Source organism: Colletotrichum abscissum (genome assembly GCF_030869225.1).
Source record: "Colletotrichum abscissum strain IMI 504890 chromosome Unknown Scaffold_11.1, whole genome shotgun sequence".
Taxonomy (NCBI): domain Eukaryota; kingdom Fungi; phylum Ascomycota; class Sordariomycetes; order Glomerellales; family Glomerellaceae; genus Colletotrichum; species Colletotrichum abscissum.
The window spans coordinates 176,622-201,150 of record NW_026849999.1 but is presented as its reverse complement, the minus strand read 5'-3'; the positions used below and the strand labels follow the sequence as shown (position 1 = coordinate 201,150).

The following is a 24,529-nucleotide window of genomic DNA, read 5'->3' as shown; positions in this document are numbered from 1 at the left end:
TGACTCTTGTCCGACATCTTGCTGCGAGGATTACTTGGGGTCGACTTCTGGGTTTGATAGGGGGCCGTTGACCAGCTGTCTTGCTGCACCTTTGCCGAGAGAGAGAAAGAGAAACCGAGATATTGATGACGGCAGCTACCGTTGGGAAAGGGCGTTTAATCTGGTTCGGAGAGGAACAGTAGCGATGGCGATGCGTTGTGAGGATCTGGCGAGGATGTTAATAGGGACCAGCTTGGGTTTGTCAGGATTAATAGAACACGGCAACTTATCTTGATCACTGCAAGGCATTTTTGAATGATTACATTAAATGACTAGGACGGTTCTAGTCGTATCATCAACCTCACACCATACTCTGTACATCCAACCTTTGTAACACGAAAGAGAACGTTTAGGAAAACACATGAAAAGGCTCCCAACCAGCCGCAGACGAGCATCACTTCATCAAACCTTGACCCAAATCTTCAACCCCATCCCGGCCCTCCTCGTCTTCACCATCTTCGCCGCACACCAAAAACACATACCAGCAAGCAAACAAGACCCCGCATACACCTGCGCACCCACATACCTCCCCCCCTCAGCCTGAATAATCGCCCCAGCAATCGGCGGACCCGTCAACACTGCAAAACTCACAATCGTAAACGTCATACCCATCCGCGTCCCCTGCTTCCTCGGATCGCTCGTCAGCTGGCTCAGTGCCGAAGGGAACAGGCTCTGGATCGCGCTGGCGACGAGGCCGTAAAATGGGGTCCAGACGTAGAGACCTGCTGTCGAGGAGACGGCTACCCAGCAGTACATGAGGATGCCGGAGGCGAGGGACATGGGGATGAGGGTGTTTATGGAGCCGACGCGGTCGGCGATGTAGCCGGGGAGGATGCGGCCTGGTACGCCGACGCCGTTGAGGACGAGGAGGAGGTTGAGGGAGGCGTTGTAGGAGAGGCCTATGATGTCGCGGGTGTAGGAGGCTAGGTAGTAGAATGTGAAGAAGACGCCTAAGTAATTCTGTGAAAGGGTGAGTATGGGGCCCTGGGAGACTGATACCGAGTTGAAGGGGAGGTTATTCGAGACAGCTTACTAGGAAGGACCCAATGGCGTAGAAAGTGTACTCCAACTCTTTGAAAGCAGCCCACTCGACGATGCTCCCGGCTTTCCTGGGCTTGACTCTCGGCTTCAGGAAGATGAAGCTGATGATCAGCGTGCCGGCCTGCACGAACGCGATAGCACGGATGGTCCACCCGAACCCAATACTTGGAAGCAGCTGCCTCACCATGCTAGGATAGATCAACCCGCCCGTCGAGCTGCCAATCGACACGAACCCCAGCGCGAGTGCCCTCTTCTTGTCGAAATAGGTGGACGCCGTCGACAGGGCGGGACAGAAGAGCAAGCCGTTGCCGAGGCCTAGGCAGATACCCTGCGAGAGGAATAATTGCCAGTACTGCGAGCAGAAGGAGGTTGCGAACATGCCGAGGAACACGAAGAGGAAACCGGCGATGAACAGGTGGCGAAAGTAGCCTGCGTCTGTGAGGCGGCCGCTGAAGGTGCTGATGAAGAAGAGGAGGAAAACCTCGAAAGAGCCGATCCAGGCTATGTCTGACGGCGGGCGGCCGAGAAGAGTGGTGTAGTAGGATTGGAAGACGCCGAATGAGTTGACGATGCCCCTGCGATTTGTTAGTTTGGCTGGATGTACACAGCTTATGGCGGACTCACCAGGTATTCATAATGACCAGATGGGCGCTGAAGACTGGTGGAAGTTAGCCTCGTGAGCTTAGGGTTCATGGCACGCAGCAACTCACTCGCCATCCATGCGGTGACGCCCCCGTCAGGAGGCGGGCCTTGTACAATACTGGACCTGGACGTGGCCCGACTGAGCACCCGGCCCACGATCCCGCTGGCCTCGGCGCCGGCCCCGTGCCCAGCATCCGTGTCCGGGTCCGTGTCCTGCGCCACGATTCCCGGCGGGTCGTCGTCCGATGAAGACGACGGCAGCGCCTTTTCGTCGCTGTGTACGGCTTCCTTCATGCGAGCATTATCGTCGTCATGAGGGCGCGACTCCATCGTCTGCTGTGGCCCTGACTTTTCGACATCATAGGCGATGTGAGGAGGGGAAGAGCTCATGATTTCCCTTTTGCCCTATTCCGGAGAAGCGCGCCAATCGCAATGCCGAGACACGGGTATCGCTCCGATCTCGATAACTTAAGCGGCTTCTTGTACAAGCTTTCGCAATGTCGTCATGCTTCAGTTGCCGAATCCATAGAAGTCCTGCTAAGCAATCAATAGCCGACGCAAACAGAAGTGCTCAAGAAACATGAAGAATGAAGAGATCAGTAGGGGTGTCGTCGCAGAAGCAAAACTGTTTCAACGGCGCCAAAGCCTCAAGCGCGCCCACCCTAGGCCCTTAATACTTGGAAAGCGACGCTGTTTGCTCGAGTCATGGCGGCGCTGAAGCGACACTATCGATCACACCTAAATGACTACCCACCCCCGGCGCCGACCCCGGCCGCGGGCAAGCTGCATTCTGGCCGGGTGTTGGAGAACAAGGAAAGCAATCCACTTTGAAACACACGCAATCCGGGGGGCGGTAAAGTGGGTGGAGACGAGTTGACAAGCCCCTTTTGCAGCTGTCAAAGAGAATTGTCGAGTATCACTCCCTATTGTCCGTACGTATGGGTATGCGGTTTGCACTTGTTTGCGATTGTGAATGCGACTGCGACTGGAAATCATTGCCCGGGGGGCTCGGGGAGGCGTAGGCGAGCTGCTGAACATATCGAATAAAGACATCGGGACGTCAATCCGCCCGCTAGTGTGGGTAAGGTGGGATAAAATCGGCGAAACGGCCTGGCTGCTTTGGTGGCCCCATCGAGATCAACGCTTGTTACCGGCCGGTTCCGGCTCTGGCTGCTTGCTGATCGGAGCTGGACCGCTCTGAGGCATCTTCAACTTCGGAGATGGGCCCCAAACGAAACGTGATGGATAATGATTTATCGAGATTCTTGATGTGAGAGGCAGCAGGGAACAGGGCTGCTCTGTTGGCGAAATAGTTGATAGAGTGCGTGGATGGAAGAGAGAAGCTTCCTGGCCTGCCCTGTCCTGGAGGTGGAGGTGAAGGTGTGCCGTTGGCATCAGCCACAGCCCGGTGTACACGCGGACAAAATCCGGTGCCCAGCCACATTTGGCGACTTCGACTCTACGGCTTCACACGGAGAACTTACAACTCACCACAACATTCACCCCCCGATCTGGGAAAATAAGAGAGTCTAACTTCATATCGCCCAGATCTGACGTCAGGACCTTCGACATTTCTCCCCAATCGACCGCCTCTTCTTGACCACAACCCCGGTTCAATGAAGATGCAGACACTGTTAGTAAAAACGAGCTCGCGCTTAACACTATAGCATCTTTACCTATACTTTCACCACTGCCTCCACTTCTACTGCCATTCCTCTTCTAATCTTCCTTATCCTTGGTAGTTCATCCTCTATGTATTTCTGACAGAATATACACAAAGGCTCGGACGTTGAAGAATAGGTCAGGGTTAGAACATACCGTTCTATAAGTTACTCAAGGTACACGCTTCTAACCCATTTCGCTGACTCACACCAGGGTCGTGAACGCAACTCGACGCCTTAAGAACGCCAAGAGAGCCGAAATCACTAGCGATAACACACGGTTCCTCCCACAGATCGACCCCGACAATCTCCTTGACGTAGAGGGGTTTCCAGCCACTCTGGGCGACTTTTGGTCGATGGACGGTATGTAACATGTTTGACTCAGATGCCTAGTGCTCGGTACTAATACTATACAGAACGCGACATTCGCCAGCTCGCCACGAACCTTGGAATGGAGTCGGACAAGGTCGCATACCCCAAGCTCATGCACCAAGCGTTTGAGCGGATTGCCGGGCTCCTTACTGAAGTCATGACATAGACGACAACTCCCGCTCCTGGCGGTCGAGTAACCCCCCCCCCCCCCCCCCCCCCCCCCCCCCCCCCCCCACCCACCCTCCCCCGCCCCACCCACCCCCCAACCCCCCCCCCACGGTGTTTGGGGGGTGGCGGCGCCCCTTTCAGAAACCTGAGCCACACCCCCCCCCCCCCCCCCCGGCGGCCGGCCACCCCCCCCCCCCCCCCCCCCCGGCCCCTAAACAATTATATATTGTGCGCGGGCAAAGGAATGAACGAGCGTTTCTTTTTGGTCTTTTTCAGTTTTTTAGCCGAACAGAGTCGTGGGCTTTTGGCACCAATAAGAATTTAGTATGCTTGAAGATATAACTGCGCCACGACTTGTATGCTTGCGCATTCGATTCCGATAGTCATCACGATAAATCTGGAGAGTATTATGAAGATCAGAGAGAACCTTTAGCCCTGAGTTGGATTATCCTTTGGAAGACCGTGGAGCCGGCACGAACGGCCTCTGATAGCCTTGCATAAACCCCATCTTTCCCCTATCTCGTCCCCTTTTCCTCTTCCTCTCCAACCACCTCACTACCATCGCCTTGGCGTTTCTTTCTCTGCAAGCATTCTCAATCAAGATTACAAAATCAACCAGGGACGGCAGCATGAACAACCCCACCACATTTACCACGGGCCATGACCAGGATAACGCCATCCGCCTTCTCCGAGACGATCTAGCCAAGGCTTTTACCGACTTTACTAGCTAGGTATAGCGACAGTAGGCCATGATTAAAACGCTGTCTAATGAGGTCCGTTAGCTATGTTCTGGGGTGGGTTTCAATTATACCGTTATATAGGTTTGATAATATGACCAGGAGCCAGTTTTGAAATCTGATTCTAAAGTCTTTAGCCCATCTTCTCTTAAGTAGGTAATTTAGTCCTTCGCCGCTTTATGCTCTAGCTCTATTGTAACTCTTTCTATTATTAACCCTAGTCTTACTATATTTATTATTTTTACCCCTCCTGTTGTGCTTCGTTTTTTGTATATCCGTTAGCGAATATCCTTACGTAAAAGAAAACAGAGGATATTAAAATAATATTAATAAATCCTATGTTAATTTATTATCTAACTCTCTTATTAATTGCAAGTACTCTATAACTCACGGTACTACCTAAAGATTTAAAGGCATTTATAATAAACTACCGCGTTAAATAAGTTGATATTATAATATAAGAGAGGCTTTTAAGACTACTTGACTCCTAATATGTTACTCCTAATCTGTCACTCGCTAGATTGTTCTAGCGGCCTTGAAACTAACAAAGTAATGACGCGCATCTCGTTCGACGGCCATGAAGAAACTCACCGCAGAGGTAACTAAGTTCATTCTGGATGTGTTAGAAATGGATAGAGTAGATAGAACAGAATGACTTTCGCAAGTATCAATGTGCCTTCATACCCATGTGACGGTGGCGGGACGTGTATACCCAAACATCCAGTTCCTATCGACCCCTTAAGGGGTCCCCCGGGGCTTTCCCAGGCAATCCCTGTGTTCATCCCAGGAGTGCCATGTGAGCGGATGATTCCTCCACGTGACTGCACAGTGAGGGAGATGCGAGGTGGTGGCTGTAGCCTTGCCGCACCTTCCACACCTCACCTCACGTCTCCACAAGGCTGCCACCAACGAAGCCCTTATATACACTCTCAACATTGTTCCCGTCACCAGCCAGCAGGCGCCCGTCTAGGTCGATGGGTCAGGTCAAACTGGCTGGGTGGTGGAGTGGTTGATGGTCCGACATAATTATCAACGCCAACCAGCCTACTCGACGACAGGTTTAGCGCATACGAGTACCCGAGTTCGAATCCCAGCATGAGCACCAAGAGATGTAGCCCCCAGTTCAGCACCGGGGGGTGAACTCTTTTTGGGTCTCGTTGTTTCTAGGTTTCCCTAAGGTTGATCTTGCGGCCTTGAGCGTAACCTAGGTATAGACTCCCTTTCAGGACATGCAAAAGCTCGTCTGGCCGAAGACTGAAGATAAAAGGCAGGCTTTATGCTAACTATATCCTCGAGTCCCTTTTGAACTAGTTATAGAGGAGAAGAAATGGAAGGCGCCCTGTTCTAATTTCCGTCATCTAAAGGATCCGACTTCCCGGGGGGCAACTACCAGATCAAATTTGACGGGCTTCCCGACCGCAACCTCGTCGACGCCAAGCAGGAAGTTACCAGCCAGTGGGATATCGCCAAGCTCCGACGTGTTGGACGCGCGAACGTGGGTTTAGTGGTATACTGGACTCGCAAGGAGTTGCTGTCCTCTCTGGCCCCTGAAGCAGCCGACGCGCCTCGCCTCGCGGGTGAGCAGGGGAACAAGATGGATCATGAGTCCGCTGACAACTCCAGTCTCACGTACATCTGGCTTTCTATCGATGGCTGGAAGGGAATTCAGATGGCCTACTTGGCGTACCGGCAGCAGGGCCCTGTTGTGGGTGACATACACGTGTGTAAGTCGGCGTCATTCAGATTCCTCCCGATGGCAGACCTCGTACTGGTTTGAGTTCGCAGAGGCTGATAGCTAGCTGTTTTCTCAGTTTCTCGGTTTAACTTTACAGCCGCTGCATACTTGGCGATGCGAGAGGCGGTAAGGCTAAGGCGAAGGACGGAGACTTGTTTGAGTTTGAGATGCCGATCCTGGACAAAGGTCGCAACCCCGAGTGGACGTATGTTGTTTGCACATGCAAAAACCTCAAGCATTGGGCTGACGAGGGACATCCTGCGACTTTGTGCCCCGAGCCCTACACTCGCCCTGAGGGATAATGCAAGACAATTGTGGTATCTGGTGCGTGTTCAAGCTTGTCTGATCTGAATGTTGACCTTTTTTTGTTCTTTTTGCCCTGGAGACTCTGTTGACATAATCGTGGTTCAGGTGGAACCAAACACGGCAGGTGGTCTTCTAGGGTACCTGGCTGTCGTTGAATTTGGAAAGCACTCGCAGTGGTAAGCATTTGTCACGCCCCGCACGGCACGCCGGTGCAACTCCAACCTCACCTCACTTCACCTCACCTCACCTAACTTCACCTTACCTTGAACGACTACAAGCCCGACTTGTATCGCGAGACTTTCACTCAATCCACCGAAAGGTTCTGTCACAGTATTTTTCAACTTTTTCATTCCACATCCCGTCATTCCGGTCACCTGGAGGCCGATTTCCCGACCACCTCAGCCCCAGCATCTGCCAGGCAGACGAGGCCAATCAAGAGGCCGTTGGGCTGACTTCTCCTTGGCATGCCGTTTACCTTTGACGGTTGTCTTGGGACCCCAGCCCGCATCGCTCTCCTATTCGTCGCGGGAGCAGCCGCATACTTTGGCGTTGACGGCCTCCCGCTTCTTCGCTGCAGGGTGCCCACAACACCATTACCACTCTCCTATCAACACGCGATGCAAAGCTCGTCCAACGACGACTCGTAAGCCCTGCGACGGACAAGAACCACGAAACCCCCAGCATCATACGTCCGACATGGCCAATCAATTTTCTAGCCTCTGTTCGGTTGGTGCCTGGGCCCTTACGCAGAGAGCCTTCTTGAAACTGCTGCATGGTCCTTCCTTCTGCTGGAAATGCCATCCACGGCTTTGTCTAATTGATGAATGAGACTACGCAGAAGCTAGCTGAACCATGTCCTAGAGTCGGTCCCTCATAAAAACGAGGCTTCTCTCGCACCCGATAATGCCCCTTCTGCCGACCTGTCCTTCTGGATCACTTCAGCCCTTGGACACTCTGGAGCGAATGCTCGACACCAATCATAGCCAAATATCTCGACGGTAATCACTCTACCAAGCGCCTAAAGATGTGGAAAAATGGCAGGTGAGTCATGGCAATCGCCTCGATCTATTACTCGTCGTCTCGAAGCTAACGTCCATCGTGCGCTAGGAATCGCCCAGGACCGGCTTCGTCTACAAACGGCCCATGCTCCTATTACCTGAGGACTGGAACCTGTGGCTATGGCCCAAGGTGCAGATTCTCTCATGATACAGGCAACGAGCCCGGCCGTGGAGAACAAGGTCAGTGGCGAATTAGCAATCCGTCACCCGACGACTCACCAGCGAATGTCGGACGACTTGATGGCCGGATCGCCAATGCCCCGAGCCGAGCCCGTAACCCGGAGCGTGAGCGGCTGTTCCAGTGGAAACGACTTCGACCTCAGCCGAGACAGGTGTCGCTTCTCTGGGACGATACTACGTCGAACTTCTTCCGTACTGCTATCAGTCTGGTGGAACAAGATGTGAGCCTGGCGCAAGAGGTCGTCAAGGAGATGGCCGCTGATGGTCGGCTGCCGCTCGTCAGAGATGTCATTGAGGGAGCCGCTTCAGCTAGAACGCCCGAGGCCAAAGCTCTTCTCTGGGAATCGCGTATTTCGCCCCTGTTCCGAGTCTTGCTCCACCCGACTGTCGTAGACTCGGTGGTTCTCGAACAGGAAACGGCTGTGCTCTATCGATTGCTCTTGGGAGTTGACGCCACACGCCTGAAAACCCTCTTCAACTTTGTCTTCGATGTCGTTGATCATTGGTACGAGTTGCCTTTCGAAGACACGCCTGTTTCTGCCATGGAAGCACTTGCTCTATCGTGCGGCGTCTTGGCCAAGGTTATCAACACCAGCACCTTGAATATTGTCAATGCCCTCTTTCACCCCATTGTCGAAGGAATCAAGCTGCGATTAGATGTTTTCGGCAACAAAGATAGCGACTTCCATACCCTGCAAGCAACAAGGCATCTCGACTATGTTTACCGTCGCCTGGGTATCGGCCAAACTCTGGTCGACACTGTCCATATCTCGGCTTCTTCTGGTGCCGTGGCCGAATTCACTCTCAGCCAGGATTTGCCTGGAAAACTTTCCAAACGCCGCGAGCGCCACGACAATGACCACCAGGATATTTCGGATATCAAGCTCATGCCTACCCACCAAGAAATCATGTCTTCTCGAGATGAATACTTGCCGGTCGCCAACCCTGCACAGCACCACTTGCAAGGCCTGCGAGGTTTGCTAGATCGGCATTTCCGCCTGTTGCGCGAGGATACACTCCATGATTTACGAAGCGCCATTCGCACAACCGTGGAGTCAAATGCCAAGGTGCGAGATGTTCGGACACGAGTTGTTGCCTACGACAACGCCTTTGCTGTTGACATGACCTTCGACAGATGGTCAGGTCTTGAGTTCATTATCCAGATTGACCAACCCCGACCGACAAGAGGTTTAGACAAATTGCAACGCGGCACTTGGTGGGCAGGAAAGAAACTCATGGATGGAGCTCTTGTTTGTATTGTTGATGAAGTGGGTGGTATTTTCTTCTTCCAGGTCTCAAAGTCGACCATCAGAACTCCCAAAGATGAGACCCAGCAGGGTCAAGGAAACAACCAAGGGGAGGATAAGAGCGATGCACCGCGCTACAGTCTGCTAGACGATGAAAACCACGCATACGTACATCTACATGTCGTCGACACAGGAATCGACGAAATCAAGAGATCTCTCAGGTGGTTCAAGACCATGCAGATCGTCCGCCAGCATCGTCGTCTTCTCGAATTCCCGTCTATCCTACTGGCTTCTTTCACCCCTCCGTTGAAGGCATTGCAAAACATGTCAAAGACCCTGGATCTCCCTTTCCAAGACCTCCTAACGCTTCGTGCTGGGAGTCGAACAGCGGATAATCCTCCCCCACTCTACTCCAGGCGACCTGATTTCTCTTTCAATCTCAGCTGCCTGTCGACTGATGGCAGGGAACTTTCATACACTCCCGGCGATGCGATCAATCCATCGCGTCTAAGCAGGCACTCCAGTCTTGATAAGACTCAATCCGAGGCCATTCTCAATTCACTCAGAAGATCCTTCGCCCTGATTCAAGGTCCCCCGGGTACAGGGAAGAGCTATACCGGAGAAGCGCTCATCAAAGTCTTGCTTGCCAACAAATCGAAGGCAAAGCTGGGGCCCATCATGTGCGTTTGCTACACCAACCATGCTTTGGACCAGTTGTTGGAGCATCTTTTGGATGGTGGTGTCCAGAATATTATTCGCATTGGCTCCCGATCAAAGTCCGACAGGTTGGCTCCTGTAAATTTGAGAGCGGTGGCTCGAGACATGACCCGCACGGCTGCCGAAAGTCGGGCTCTTTACAAATCTGTCGAGACTGTGGACGGCGACACAGAACAGATTCGCGGTACGCTTTCGGATTTCATCTTCAGCAGAGACAACGAAAAGATTCGTCTTCACCTTGCCCAACACTATCCTGCCCAACACGAAGAGCTGATGGGGCCAACCTTGCCCAACTTTGATGATGAAAAAGAGAGATGGCAGACTGTAGACTACTCACGCGGCAATGTATTCAAGAAGTGGCTCGCTGGCGGCGCGCCTACCAATACGACGCGCCCACTTCGGCGCTTGCGCCAATTGAAGCTAGCCGACCTCTACCATCAGGAACGTATCCTGCTCTACCAAGAATGGCTTGATGAAGTGTTGAGAGGAGAGATTGATTCGCTGTCGAACATGCACAAGGTTTACCAGGAACACAAAGAGAACAACAACAAAATCAGGAGCTCCATTGATCTGCGTTGTCTTCAAGAAGCGAACATCATTGGTGTTACAACCACCGGTCTCGCCACCAATCTTGACCTTCTTCGACGGGTGCACGGCAAGGTTCTTGTGTGCGAGGAAGCGGGCGAAGTTTTGGAAGCCCATCTTTTGACCGCGCTCCTGCCGACTGTTGAGCACGCCATTCTGATCGGGGACCATCTTCAGCTACGCCCTCAGATACAAGACTGGAGACTCCAGCGGGCAAACCCGGCTGGCGTCAAATACTCCCTAGATGTATCGCTCTTCGAGAGACTTGTCCAACCACCTCCAAACGTACCGAGCATCCCGTTCAGTGTCCTCGATACGCAACGTCGGATGCACCCATCGATAGCGGAACTAGTACGATCAACATTGTACCCATCTTTGTCAGACTCTGAAAACGTGCAAGACTACCCCGAGATCCCAGGCCTGGCTCGGAGGCTGTTCTGGCTTCACCACGAAAGCCCAGAATCGGGGGGAAAGTCTGATCAGGACTCTGTTGAGACGTCATACTCCAACAATTTTGAGATTGAGCTTGTCTCGGCGCTTGTATCCCATCTGTTAAGGCAGGGTGTATACAAATCTGGGGAAATTGCCGTCTTGACACCTTATCTAGGACAACTGAACAAGCTACGACAGAAGCTCAGCTCCGTCATGCAGATCGTCATCAACGACCGGGATATGGACGATCTTGCTGAGATGGAACCTGCTTCTGCTGCCCAAGGCAGCTTCACGAACGTGGGACAAGCCGCGAAAACAAATGCTCTGAGCGGTGTTCGAGCCGCAACGGTCGACAATTTTCAAGGCGAGGAGGCCAACGTTGTCATTATCTCACTTGTCCGCAGCAACAACGACAACAGGTGTGGATTCCTCAGTACTTCCAATCGCATCAATGTTCTGCTGTCTCGGGCTAAGCACGGCATGTACATCATTGGCAATTCACATACCTCGAGCCATGTCCCGATGTGGGCGCAAGTCACGGAAATCCTTCAGAACGGTGGCAACTTCGGCAACAGGTTGGAACTACAATGCCCGCGACACCTTCAGAACAAGAGCTTTGTGTCACAGCCCGAAGATTTCCTTCGATTTTCTCCGGATGGTGGGTGCAAACTCCGGTGTGACCGTCGGCTCGCATGCGGCCACGCCTGTACTGGCCCTTGCCACTCCGACCACCTCCACAACGCCATCAAATGTCTCGAGGACTGTGCCAGGCCGCAGGTGAATTGCGACCACCCATGCCGCCGACGCTGCGGAGAGCCTTGCGACAAGCTTTGCACAGAGGTGCTGCGCGGCGTCGGCCTGAAGCTCCCTTGCGGTCACACTCTTGACACGGTCGCTTGCTGGAAAGCTCAAGACCCGTCTTTAATCCAGTGTGTCGTGCAAGTCGACAAAGTAGTGCCGGGATGTGCTCACGCTGTCAAGGTGTCCTGCCATGTAAACGTTACCAGGGACAGCTATCCTTGCAGGAGCGAGTGTGGCTTTCGGCGGCCTTGCGGTCACGCATGTAAGTCGCTATGCTCGGCATGTCGCGTTAGAAAAGATGGTAAGGTGGTCGAGGAGGATCACAAAGCTTGTCGACAGACCTGTGGTAGATCCTACACATCCTGCAGCCACTCTTGTCGAGCAGCTTGCCATAGCGATGAGGTTTGCCCTCCGTGTCCATCTCCATGCCAAAACCAATGCGCGCACTCAAAGTGTGGCAAGAAATGCCACGAGCCTTGCGCGCCATGCGCAGAGGAGGCGTGTCCATCCTCGTGCCCACATTCAAAGTGCACTATGCCGTGAGTACATGCCACGTTGTGATTATGGAACTTTTCAATGTTTGCTGACTTGCGATGATAGTTGCGCCGCTCCTTGCGATTGGATTCCCTGCACCAAGCGGTGTACCGAGGTATTGAAGTGCGGACATCAATGTAAGTTATTTTTCTTCTGGTCAAGTGAGAACGTGTTGACAGTGCCAAGGCCCCTCTGTCTGCGGTGAACGTTGTCCAGTCGAGAAGTATTGCCAGACATGCGCCGCGGATGACATCAAGAATAGGGTGGTCGATCTCATCCTCATGGATGACTACGGTTCAGTGGACCTGGACGAGGAGCCCTGCATCTTCCCAGACTGCGGCCACTTCTACACTTACACGACCATGGACGGACAGATGGGTCTCCGGGATCTTTACGAGGTCTCGCCTGAAGGAGTGCCGACGGCCGTCAAATCGGGGTCCCACCCATTCTCGGTGACTAACATCAAAGTGTGCCCCGACTGCCGAGGGTCTCTAAGAAACATATCCAGATATGGGAGAATCGTTCGACGTGGTCTTCTTGATGAGTCGACGAGGAAGTTCATCAGCTGGGCCCACAGCGTCAAGCAGAAGTTGACAGACGCGTTTTTCGCTGCACAAGACAACCTGCAGAAGATGGAGAAGAATAAATTCAGCTTTCCTAGCACGCAGTTGGGGTTTCCCATGCCCCAGTCGGCATTTGCTCTCAGAGGATCTCGGCAGCAACAAATGACCCATCTCTTCAAGCTCACTGGAAATACCAGGCACGCGGTACTCAAGACGCTCCGAAATCAGATCGCCAATTTTCTCGGGTCAGTAAGGAAAGAAGAGCAGCCGTATCAGCGCGTGGCACACTTGGTCTGGCACGTAAACAAGCGGCGGCAAACCAGCGACTACTCATTTGACGAGTCGGCAATCCAAATGGGTGGAATGCTGGACGCCATGACGCTCTCGCTACGGTGTGATCTTCTCCTGGTCTCTGACTATATCAGTCTATGCCGCAACATGACCGACAACGACAGCGACGGTGCCAAGTCCGCCAGCATTGATCCCATGCCATACATCAAGGACTGCCAGCGACTGATTGAGACTGCACGAATGAGAAATTATTCCCGGCTGCAAGTTGAAGGCCACATCTGCCTCGCCATGTTTTGTTACTTTGCACCGCCTGACGATGCTAAGCCGACGACTGACGCACCAGAGGCACCTAAAGCAGAAAACTCATCCACGAAAGAAAGTATGATCAAGCTCGGCGAGGACCACCTTTTGAAAGCTGAGAAGATCATCAAAGCAAATCCGTCCGCAGCCACGATGGCCTCCGAAGTCGAGACCGCGAGGCGCATGCTCCACGACGGAGTCTTCTACAGCGAAGTTTCCACTGACGAAATGCGAGCCGTCTACGCAGCCATGAGCAAGGAGTTCTCGGGAACAGGGCACTGGTACACATGCCGCAACGGACACCCCTTCACTATTGGAGAGTGTGGTATGGCGATGCAGCAGACGGTGTGCCCGGAGTGCAACGCTCCGATCGGCGGCCGGGATCACTCTTCGGCGGAAGGCGTGAGGCATGCGGTGGAGATTGACGCACTTGCGCGCGGCATCGGAACAATGGGATTCTGAAGTAAAGTAAATTCATGGAAAAAAGTGTCCTGTGTAAAGGCTTTCACTTGCTGATTGTCTTGCTCCATGGACGCCCGTGATGATGGTCCTTCTTACAATAGACTGTCACACTGGTGATCTTGCTGTGTTGTCCGTCAGCCTACACTTTAGTTTCCGGATCTGTTGTGCATTCTTAGTCCTCATTTTCTATGAATAAATATTCAATCGCTGCCTTACTTGCCTCTAAGCACAGCCTCAAGACATCCTTAGACTTTGTCGTTTGTGAGAACCTACAGTGACGTCGCCCTATCAATTACGGGAATGGCGTTGCAAGTGCTCCGTCACGTTGCACATCACCACTCCAAGTTCACACGTTGTAGCATGCAGGCAGTCTTCGCTGCATATTAGCCAATACAAGAAAAGCGAGATGAGACTGTAACAATGGTTGAGACCTCCAAAAATCATTCATGTAGAATACTAGCAATAGCATACATAGGTGTAGGTGGTCCTTTCTCCCATGGTCATCTCAGCACACATCCCGACTCGCAATGAGCCGCCCAAGAAATTCGGATCAAATCGTGTGGCAACACAATAGTTCTCAATCCACCATTGTTGCAATCATTCTTGTAATCATCATGTGTCCCTATAAACTCAACCCCGGTTGATTCTGGACGAAGACAGGACCCTCAGGCCTGAGCTGGTCCAGTAGAAGAAAGGACCTGCGTGGAGCTGGATGTTTTCAGGCTGGAACTGCTGTCGGCAATTGGCGGTCGCGCAATCATTCTTGCTCCAGCCGACGCGGATGTCATCAGACCACCAAACCTGAGGCTTACCATCGACTTGCAGAGTGATCAGGATGGAGCTGAGATCGGTGAAATCGACAGCTGAGAAAGGCGTAAGTGGGCAGCCGGAAGGCTGGTCGCAAGCGTTGACCCAAGCTTTCTGGCTGACAGCTTCTGTCTCGGTGGCGTTGGTCGCATCCCATCTGTATCCAGTGAAAGTGAAGACACAAAGCTGGTTGGGAACCGCAGAGTCGGAGTGGCAACCTAGGTTCATGCCGAAGAAGTCAAATTGGAAGCAAGGAGAAGACGCCAGCTTTCCCATGCCGATCTGCGCAGTGTCGCCGGAGACGTCATCTGAAGAGGTGTTTGACAGAATTGGGGGCACAAACTCCACGAGACGACCGCCAGAGGAGGGCAGGAAGGGCATCAGCGGAGGAGGACCAACAAGGAAGCCCTTGGAGAACCAGAACCGGTGGTAAGGGTTGAAAAGCGGGCCAGACGAGACGTCATCAAACTGCGCGGGTAAGAATCAGCAGATGAGTGAGATTTTGAGTCAGCGGTAGCGGAGCGACTTACATCGAGAACCTGATTGCCAACCTCTGTGGTGCCGGTACAGATGGGTGTCGCAACAGGTGTCAGTGTGGGTGTGCTGGATGTTGCAGTTGTGTTGACATAACGCCTCTGAACCCCGCCAGGCTGAACAAGAGAGGTGAAGACTCCAGTGGTGAAAACTTGTACCACAGAGCTCTGAACGACGACACTCTGCCAAGTAGACACTGAAGGAATGACGGCAGGAGAGACGGTGACAGCGGGGGCTTCGGCCGTGGATGCGGTTACGGCAGGGCCACCGACCGTGGAGACACCAGCAATGGTAGAGACTCCAAGAATGGTGGAAACGCCAATGATGGTAGAGACAACGGGAGAGCCAGTAGCACCGCCAGTGACAACGCCACCAGTGACAGCGCCGCCAGTGACAGCTACGTCCGAGGCAGATGCGACAATTGTATCGACCTTTGTGACAAGAGACTCGTAAGGGAACGTGTACGTGGTGGTCTCATCGGCGACGACGTTGATGAAACTGGTAGTGAGCACAGTCGTGGACGTGGTGGACTCGGAGCTGGTGCATGAAGTCGAGGTTGCAGCGCCAGGAAGAGCATTGTCAACCGTCGATGGCGCCGGCCAGAGAGTGATGACAGTAGGCGAGTTCTGGGAGCCGACAGCAGCAGTTGCAGGGTCGACAGGGACAGAGTAGCTACCAATGACTGAAGTTGGCGCGCCAGCAACAGTGGTTGGGACGCCTCCATTAGGAGCTCCTTGAGCAACAGTGACAGTGATCTGTGGTCCAGGCAGACCGCCAAAGGGGGGGACGCCAGTCTCAGCCGGATCAGTGTAGCCGCCGGGAAGGCCATTCGTATCTGTCGGGAAAACACCGCCTGCGGGAATCGTGAGTGTAATGGGGATCCCACCACCAGGAAGACCGTTGGTGTCCGTAGGGCTAACACCACCTGCGGGAACTGTGATTGTGACTGGAATGCCAGGAGCACCAGAGCCAGGAGCACCAGAGCCAGGAGCACCAGCGCCAGGAGTCCCGGAGCCAGGAACACCAGAGCCAGGAGTGCCAGAGCCAGGAGTGCCGGAGCCAGGAGTGCCGGAGCCAGGAGTGCCTGAGCCGGGAGTGCCTGAGCCGGGAACACTAGTCGAAGGATTTCCAGGTGCACCAGGGATTACAGGGTCACTGTAGCCGCCGGGGATTGTAGGAGGAGTGGTATCTCCGGGGGTTGTAGGAGGCGTTGGCAACGTCAGGACAATCGTAGCAGTGGAAACAGAGACAGAGCTGGGGCCAGTAGAACCATCATCTCCCGGGATGCTTGGAAGAATCGTGGTGTAAGTTGAGGCACCCCCGGCAGGAGACTGAGGAACTGTCAAGGTGAACACGACAATGTTGCCCGGGTCCGAAGAATCAGTAGGTTGGTTTCCATTGCCAATGGTTGGCTGAGAAGCGTACAGAGTTGTGGTGACAACAGTGGAAGGTCCTCCGGCTGAACCGCCCGCAGGATTGGCAGGGACAACCACAGTGGTGGCGCCAGCTGGGCTAGCAGGAACATAGACAGTTGTGACACCTGAGCCTCCTGTTGAGGGAGAACCGGGAGTGGGAACTGTGTAAGTCGATACAACGGTTTGGATGGAGTAGCTCAAGGAACCATCTGGACCAGGAACCATGGTGGGAACGTAGCGAGTCGTGGTACCAACAGAGCCGCCGCTGCCAGGGCTTCCAGGAGCGGGGGTTGAAGCTGCAGGGACTCCAGGGACTGGTCCAGTGCCGATTGCAGAAGGGAAAGTGACAGTGAAGCAGGTGACAAGTGTGTCGACGACAGGCGTTCCTTGACCAGAGTCAGGACGAGTCCGGTAGAGGGTGGTAGTGAAGTCTGTGACAGAGCCCCCATTGCCGTTGTCGGGGCCAGAAGGAGTGTTGGTGACGGCAGGCCCAGTGGCAGCCGGTGCAGTCAGGGTGTAAGTGAACAGCTCGCCAGACGCAGGATCGACAGCACCGTCCGTTACAGCAGAGCCAGGAACCGACCCAGTTTCGGCAGGCTGTGGGAATGTGACTGTGAAGGTTGCAACAACCGAGTCCGCGGCGGGTGTAGCTTGACCTGGATTGGTGTCTGTCCTGTACAGCGTCGTGGTGATCACAGTGACACCCGCGGTGTTGCTGCCAGAGCCATTGGGGTCACCAGTAGCAAACGGGCAGTCGGTAGTGGCAGATTGAGAAGGGTTCCAAGGAAAGCCAGGAGGGCCAGGAAGCGTAACGGTTGTCGTTCCTTGGCCACCGGGGCCGGAGTTACCAGGGGATGCGGGAGAACCAGGGAAACCAGGGGAACCACCATTGGGGTCGCCAGAACCCGGGGAGTAGACAGTGGCAGTGACAACAGTGACAGGAGCGCCTGTAGCAGGGGAAGACTCCCAAGGCTTGGGCCCGGTGAACTGAGATCCTCCAGGAGGGGGATCGTAGCTGTCAATGGTGACAGTGAGAGTGGCCGGAAGACCGGGGGAACCAGACTGGGCAGGAGACCAAGGGGAAGGGGCAGGGAACGGAACGGTTGCAGTGACAGTCTGAACGGCAATCGAGGGACCAGGGTCGTTGTTGGAGTCAACCGTGATGAAGACCGTGGTGGTCGCCGCCGCGGGACATGTTGGCTGGGCATAAGTGCCAGCACTGAGATGTATTGTCAGCTTCAAACTCGAATGGGACTGGAGAGCAAGAAAAAACTTACACCATGGCCGCCATGGCAAAGAGGGAAGCCCGCATCTTGGGCAATCGGACGTGCCGGATCTAGGTGTAGGAGAACACGTAGAATACGTAGGGTACGCTGATTGGATTGAATACGCAAAGAACGACGCAAACAAGACAGACAATGACAACGCAGAGGGAAAAGGATTGGGGCGAAAGAGATGAGAGAGAGGATGAAGAGGAGAGGAAGAAGAGAGCAGAAATGGGGGGTCTTTGGGGGATTAAGTAGGACGGGGAAGAACAGGAGAGAATTCTGTAGAGCTGGATCGTGGGAAGGAAGTCATCGTCCTCTCTTTCCTCCTTTTAAGGTCCTGGAACCAGCTGTGGCCGATGACGCAACCCAACGTACGATGTACTTTGCAACAGAGGAAGGAAGGTGTCGGTAGCATCGCGAAGAGTAATACTTGTCTTGCTTCACTGAGAAAGCCCCGGTTTCATGCGGTCAACATCAAAACGTGCTCTCCAAACAACCGCTTGCTCTCCTATCATATATTCAAAGAGTATACGAGAAAATGTAGCCCAGCATAAGTCCTCGTGGACCCAACCGTTGCTCTGGTATGCGCACCTTCGAGTGCTCCCAGTTCCGAGGCACTGGGCTGGCTCCTTCCTGATGTTCTTCCCGGGACTTAGGCATTGTACCTTGAAGTCCAGTACGTACTCGGTCACCCATATGACATGTTGCCATGAGATTCTAGAAGGGAGAAAAGAAGGAGGTTAGGTGGGTAGGAGGCAGGAGCACGAGGCCGTTCGGCTGCCTACCTTCCTTCGACGCGGTATCTTGCGGTACAGCAACTTGGGCGAGAGAGCACCTTCCACGTCAGGCCACGAGACGGGAAGTATGGGTGGCAGATGATCACGCCATCATTTCACGGCAAGCTGGGGCCAAGGGAAGGTACGTTGGGTGCAAAATGTAAGCAGAAAGGGCTCAAGAAATTACTTCCCAGGGCATAAAGAAAGAGTGTACGAGCTAATGGTGGTGCTCATGTCTGGCGTGATGGAGGCATGCCGGTACGATAATAGATCCGAGGACTTTTTAAGCGAATTAACGTATTCACTTGCCGACCTGCTTACTTGCTCGATCGATCCCAAAATATATTCTGGTGCTCCAAATCCTTCTAACCATGTTCCTAGACCGGATCATCCTCGTAGGGGGGCGGGGGCGGCAGGGGCTCTCCGATGAGAGCGTCCACGGCTCGCTTCTTCTTCTCATCTTCAATCCGTGCCGCCCAGAGTCCAGCCCCAGCCGAAGTAGTCAACAAAAAGAAGAAAGACAGTACAGGGATCAGCTCCAAAATCATGGCGACCGTGCCAAACCATACGTATTCCCACGTCCTCGCCCGAATTTCGTTCTTGGCTTCCTTCTTGCTCAACCCTCGCAAGTGAAACCATCTGTAGTGCGCCAGCTTGCCCAGTCTCGTACCCGTGATGATGATGAAAGCAGGGGTGCCAACAACCGGGACAAAGTTGAGGGGCAAGAAGACTATCAGCTCGATGATCTGGATTATAGACCATGGGGTGAAGGCGGCAGGGGTCGTCGGCTTGCCGAGCATCTTGACCGCGGTGGGAGCATCGGGGAAGAGGATCCGGTGGGGAGCCACGAGGTCTGTTTGCGACTCTTTGATCAGGGTGGCCTTGGGGGAACGATTAGTACCATAAAACCGAAGAAAACACCAAAGATCAAAGACTACGACAGATTCAACTCACATCAAAGACATCTACTCGACACTCATCGACGAAGAATCCCTCAAAGAGACCCTGGATCACCACGAGACCCTCTCCGAGCACAAGGACTACCGCATTGACCCAGGCGCCCCATCCGTGGAAGATGGCCAGAAGTGCAAACTGTGGGAGGAAGGCAAATGTAAAGAGGATGAAGTAAACGAGAAATGATATGATGGATAGTGGTAGGAGGCGGCTAAGGAATAGCGGGTAGAATTCCTTGTTCCGCAAAAAGTACCAGATGCCGCGGATGGGAAACCAGGCCGCGATGCTGGCACGCTTCAGGTACCCCACCGGACGCTCGACAGGGCGTAGGAGAAGGTCGGCGCGGGATGACCACGCGGAGCGCTGCGACTCGGACATTTGTGCGATATACGGTCTTCGCTGCCCGTCGTGCTTGCGAAGATGGGAGACAACGGCAGTCAGAGTGGAAGTCGTCACGGTCGTCGGTTTTGAGTTGAGAATGGTGTGCCCGCGATGCGACGATAACGGTGACTTTTGGCGGAGGATTGCGTTGGTGGTTGCCTCCTTCCTCTGTACGTCATTTTGAGTGACAGCGTCTTATTGGACGAATCAAACTGAGTATCCACGTAGAAGCGGGTACCTCGCTGTGCAGGGAAGTGGGGTTAGAGTCGGATCTTCCTGCCTAATACATAATATTCCGTAGGTATCCGTACCTACCCCGCGGAAAGAGCTACGAAAGCTTGAAATGCTAGGCAGGTGGCCGGCAGGCACCTTCACCGAGGGTGGTACGTGCGCCATACAGCGAGTTGAGTCGCTCTCACCGTGGCGGCGTGCTCTTGAACGAGAATATCAATTGGATCACAGCAAACGCAGTGCGCCAACGAGGTTAAATACCAAGCAAAATTTTCTCCATATGTTTCAAAGAATCCATGTCCTCCCTTGCAGCATCAAGGCTCACATATTCGACAAACCAGCCAACAGGCGGGTCAGTCCATCCAAACCATCCAATTAGCAGTGCGTGGTCACAGACTGATGTTGTTGGAAGTTAGCTCCAACAGTATGAGAATGCCACCGCTTGCATGCCAAGGACCCTTGTCGAGCTGGCCGACCGGCTTAATCTGCCATCATCTTGTGCCAGAAACCACAACTCCGGCCTTCTAACTCCGGATTTCGCCCCTTGACCAGTCAACACGCTCGCGTATACGCCAACGTGGTTACACCAGACGTGCATGCCGTCAGACGGTTCACCTTCTTCTGGAAATGTTCCGGTCCCGAGGGAATGGGATACCTACACAGTTTAAATAGACGTGTGACCCTCGAGTTCACCCGGGACATCGTTATATAAAGACCATCCGCCCCCCCTCCACGATCCAGATATTCTGGCGACCTTGACTTGGTTCCATAAACTTGATATCGACCAGAACCAGCTTGTTTCAACATGATGTGCAGTACCTAGGTTTCTGTCTGCTATTTCCAATTTTCAAGGTGGCTTTAGCGACGTTGTTTGCTCCTCGAAAATTTGAGGAATAGCAAGCCTCAAGTTGTGCTTGCGATCTGGAGGATGGAACGGCAATTTTGCCAAGGCCTATTGTGGCCTCTTTCGCCATGATTTGGCAAGTCGTCGACAGACCAGGGCTTGTGTTTGTATCCATTATGCATGGCAGATGGATTTGTCGCTAATTAAATGTTAGTTGCTTCTGGGCCTTTGCATCGTCTCCATCGAGCCTGACAGCGAACGCCGTATGGCCAGGCCTGCTTACGTTAACATGACAGGACCCCAGCGTGCATGTCCATTGGGGAGTCGTCGTTGGCGGCAATCGCCTGGAAACGTGATTGATCAAAAGATCACTTTCGTCAATGAACCAGTCGACTTTTTCCGCCTTACGCCCAGCCGAGTTTGGTTTTTGGAAGATTTGATGCCGAATTCCACTTTCGCAGTCGTAAGCCACAGGAAAACGAGTCAGCTACACCAAGCTCGGATGTCGAAAGGATCCAATTTACGGATACCCTCCAATGGCTACCGAGGCGACGGGCGCTGACCCGACCGATTACGAGGGTTCCAAGAAGCGCAGCCGTGTCAGGTACTCTTGCACCATATGTCGCGAGAAGAAGTGAGTTTGCCCATGGGCGGCCTGAACAGCCTTGGACTGCATCTGACAGCCTCGCGTGTTTCTCAGGCGCAAGTGCAACCGCGGAGATCCTTGCGACCAGTGCGAGAAGCGGGGCCTTGCGAGCTCCTGCGTGATCGTGCCATATCTGATCAGAGGAGGGCCTGGTGCGAGCTCTGAACATGCCGCCCTCCGCCATCAGACACCGCAGTCTGCCGAAATGGCGGCTTTGCAAGCCAAGCTGCACCGTCTGACCGAGGAGCTGGGCCAAATGCGGAGTCGAGAGGTCGAGATGTCTCGAAACCCGATCTCGGAATCTAGCGCGTCTAGCGTCAGCGCCAAACAATCTTCCAGCGGGACTGAAACCCCCAGCCTGATGGGAATCACGGAGCCGACGACTGCGGGCCCGATGGTGGACAGGGTGCGGTATGTGGATGCTGCCAACTGGGAAGCTATTCTCGACGACGTGAGTTTAGAAAAGCATTGAGGAGCTAAGCCATGATTGTACTGATTTCTCCCAAGATCACCAGGCTCACTACGCATTTCAAAACCAAGAAATATGTAGTATGTGACGCCGAAGAGCCTGAAGACATACCCGCCAGCAGTGCTGCCTCGAAACCTACCGTGCCGTTTCTTCTTTCAGGGGCATTCCCAACGGCCAACATGACTACTCTCATGGCACTGCTGCCGCCAAGGAATATCACGACTAGGTTGATTGAACGATTTTTTGAGGGAAAAGAACCTGCTTGGTGTATGTCTTCAGAGTTCAACTGTATACGTATTTTACTGACTCGGCATCCCCCGCATAGGTATGTTCCATGTGCCTACTTTCTGGAAAGAGGTAAGGGTTGACCGATCACACTCAACTATTGCGTAGACGCTCACGTATTCTAGTTTCATGAATTTTGGGAAGACCAAAGTCGATTCTCCTTAACTTGGCTTGCACTCTTATTCGCCATGATCAACCATGCTGCCTTCTTCTGTCTGAGGGCAGACGAAGCAGTCCCTGGCGACTTGGGGCCTGCAACTTACGTTGCCGACATTTTCCGCAGTCACTGTGCGCGGTGTCTAGCCCTAGACAACTACACGACCCCTGGGAAGTACAAGGTCGAAACGATGATGCTGTACTTTGGATCAGAGTATCTCCGACTAGCCGATGCACAGCAGAGCACGGTATGCCATGAAGGTCTCCGCTCAAAGGACGAATTCCCGCAGAACTGACGCGAAATAGGCAATCCTCATGTCCATCATCGTTCGCTTGGCAATGCATTCAGGAATGCATAGAGACCCAAGCCATTTCAAGGGCATGTCGGTCTTTGAAGGCGAGATGCGCAAGCGCCTCTGGACAATCGTAATCGAAATCGACGTGCTCATAGCCTTCCAATTCGGACTTCCCTCTAACGTGCAGTCTCAATACTTCGACACAGGTTTGATTTTTCTTCCCTATGTGGTTTCTGAAATCTAATGTACGTAGGTCTACCTCGCAACCTCCACGATAGGGATTTCGACGAGACTACAGTCAAGCTACCCCCTGAGCGTCCGATGACCGAGGTCGAGCGGACGCCAGTGATGTACACGATTGTGAAATCCAGACTTGTGGTGGTATTTAGCGATATTGTCTCGCGCATGGCAAGTCGCAGCAGTCCCGACTACGGAGAAGTCCTACGGCTGGATGAGCGGCTGGAAAGGGCCCATGAAGAAATCCCTCCCGTCTTGCGAGATCGATCATTCACTCTCTCCGTCGAAGACACTGTCGATTTGATCATGCAACGACTCTGGATAGAGCTCATGTACCTGAAAGCCCGCATCGTCCTCCACCGCCGGTACTTCACGCTTGGACGCAAGGATATCCGATTCGCGCACTCCAGATTCGCCTGCATCAATGCGGCTACCAAAATTTTGGAAATTCAGTTCAACGTCAACGAGGAGTATAAGCCTGGAGGTCGTCTATCACGCGAGCGCTGGTTCGTCTCCAGCCTGAGCACTCACGACTTTCTCCTTGCGGATATGATGCTCTGCCTGGAGTTGTCTCACCTTCTACGCCCCGAAGGTCGCAACACGACTGGGATACACATTGACAAGGAGCCTCTCCTTTCCATTCTTCAGGCGTCTAGAGATATTTGGAAGTCCAACCGGAAAGATTCCAGTGAAGCCGTTAGGGCTTTCAAGATCTTGTCTCGTATGCTTAGCTTGTCGACTGGAGACCATTACGAGAGCACTCCAGAGACCGTTAGCTCGGACGGAGTGCTTGGTTCCGACATGGGACTGCGCCCGTCTTATCAACTCGCATGCAGTGGGTGCCCCCATGGACATCGTCTTCACGTACCCCTCAGCTAACCCTGAACCCGCATAGATCCCGTTATACCTGGGTACATGCCTCAGCAACCCGTGGAACCTGCATGGATGGAACAAGACGGACCTGCTCGGTGGGGATTCATGCCCACCGCGAGTTCGTCAGAGTCCATCCCCATTCCTATGACGGGAGTGGACACGGCCATGACCTTGGACTGGGTTCGTTCAATTTGTGGAAGACGACGTACGTGAATGGTGCTAACAATTCTTGCAGAGTGTCTGGGATACCAAGGTCCAAGATCCAAACGTCGACACAATCGATTTGCCCTGGCTGAAGAGCTTCACAGACTCTCTCAACGGGTAGGAAGTACACGAGGTAAGGTGGGATCCTGCTCAACCAGGTTGAATGGGTGATTGTGCCACCGCTATGGTGTTATCGCCAACCCCAAACCCGACACAGGGGACGCTGCGTAATATATATTAGACGATGTACGAGAAATGAATTTAACGCAGAAATTTGATTCG

The 24,529-nt window shown here is 53.4% G+C and overlaps 8 protein-coding genes across 8 annotated transcripts; 4 read left to right on the top strand and 4 right to left on the bottom strand.

Annotated features, from left to right (window-relative positions):
• Positions 1-441: 441 nt before the first annotated feature.
• Positions 442-2,112, bottom strand: CABS01_05422 (major facilitator superfamily transporter; the record flags this gene model as incomplete). The annotated part of the gene is made up of 4 exons (XM_060538792.1): positions 442-999; positions 1,073-1,655; positions 1,705-1,738; positions 1,791-2,112. The coding sequence occupies 4 exons, from the start codon at positions 2,110-2,112 to the stop codon at positions 442-444; spliced, it is 1,497 nt and encodes a 498-aa protein (XP_060405054.1).
• A 757-nt stretch (positions 2,113-2,869) lies between these two features.
• CABS01_05421 (uncharacterized protein) lies at positions 2,870-3,166 on the bottom strand (the record flags this gene model as incomplete). The annotated part of the gene is made up of 1 exon (XM_060538791.1): positions 2,870-3,166. The coding sequence occupies one exon, from the start codon at positions 3,164-3,166 to the stop codon at positions 2,870-2,872; it is 297 nt and encodes a 98-aa protein (XP_060405053.1).
• Positions 3,167-3,344: 178 nt separating this feature from the next.
• Positions 3,345-3,921, top strand: CABS01_05420 (uncharacterized protein; the record flags this gene model as incomplete). The annotated part of the gene is made up of 3 exons (XM_060538790.1): positions 3,345-3,355; positions 3,598-3,746; positions 3,800-3,921. 3 exons carry the CDS (start codon positions 3,345-3,347, stop codon positions 3,919-3,921), a joined length of 282 nt encoding a protein of 93 aa, XP_060405052.1.
• A 2,333-nt stretch (positions 3,922-6,254) lies between these two features.
• Positions 6,255-6,437, top strand: CABS01_05419 (uncharacterized protein; the record flags this gene model as incomplete). Its single annotated transcript, XM_060538789.1, has 1 exon — positions 6,255-6,437. One exon carries the CDS (start codon positions 6,255-6,257, stop codon positions 6,435-6,437), a length of 183 nt encoding a protein of 60 aa, XP_060405051.1.
• Positions 6,438-7,735: 1,298 nt separating this feature from the next.
• Positions 7,736-13,871, top strand: CABS01_05418 (uncharacterized protein; the record flags this gene model as incomplete). The annotated part of the gene is made up of 4 exons (XM_060538788.1): positions 7,736-7,742; positions 7,913-11,849; positions 12,322-12,392; positions 12,442-13,871. The coding sequence occupies 4 exons, from the start codon at positions 7,736-7,738 to the stop codon at positions 13,869-13,871; spliced, it is 5,445 nt and encodes a 1,814-aa protein (XP_060405050.1).
• Positions 13,872-14,501: 630 nt separating this feature from the next.
• Positions 14,502-17,939, bottom strand: CABS01_05417 (uncharacterized protein; the record flags this gene model as incomplete). The annotated part of the gene is made up of 3 exons (XM_060538787.1): positions 14,502-15,146; positions 15,209-17,846; positions 17,905-17,939. The coding sequence occupies 3 exons, from the start codon at positions 17,937-17,939 to the stop codon at positions 14,502-14,504; spliced, it is 3,318 nt and encodes a 1,105-aa protein (XP_060405049.1).
• Positions 17,940-19,048: 1,109 nt separating this feature from the next.
• On the bottom strand, positions 19,049-20,003 carry CABS01_05416 (uncharacterized protein; the record flags this gene model as incomplete). Its single annotated transcript, XM_060538786.1, has 2 exons — positions 19,049-19,552; positions 19,626-20,003. The coding sequence occupies 2 exons, from the start codon at positions 20,001-20,003 to the stop codon at positions 19,049-19,051; spliced, it is 882 nt and encodes a 293-aa protein (XP_060405048.1).
• Positions 20,004-21,617: 1,614 nt separating this feature from the next.
• Positions 21,618-24,368, top strand: CABS01_05415 (fungal specific transcription factor domain-containing protein; the record flags this gene model as incomplete). The annotated part of the gene is made up of 9 exons (XM_060538785.1): positions 21,618-21,715; positions 21,782-22,178; positions 22,235-22,463; positions 22,522-22,553; positions 22,607-22,885; positions 22,944-23,139; positions 23,187-24,005; positions 24,066-24,223; positions 24,279-24,368. The coding sequence occupies 9 exons, from the start codon at positions 21,618-21,620 to the stop codon at positions 24,366-24,368; spliced, it is 2,298 nt and encodes a 765-aa protein (XP_060405047.1).
• Between the last annotated feature and the right edge of the window lie 161 nt (positions 24,369-24,529).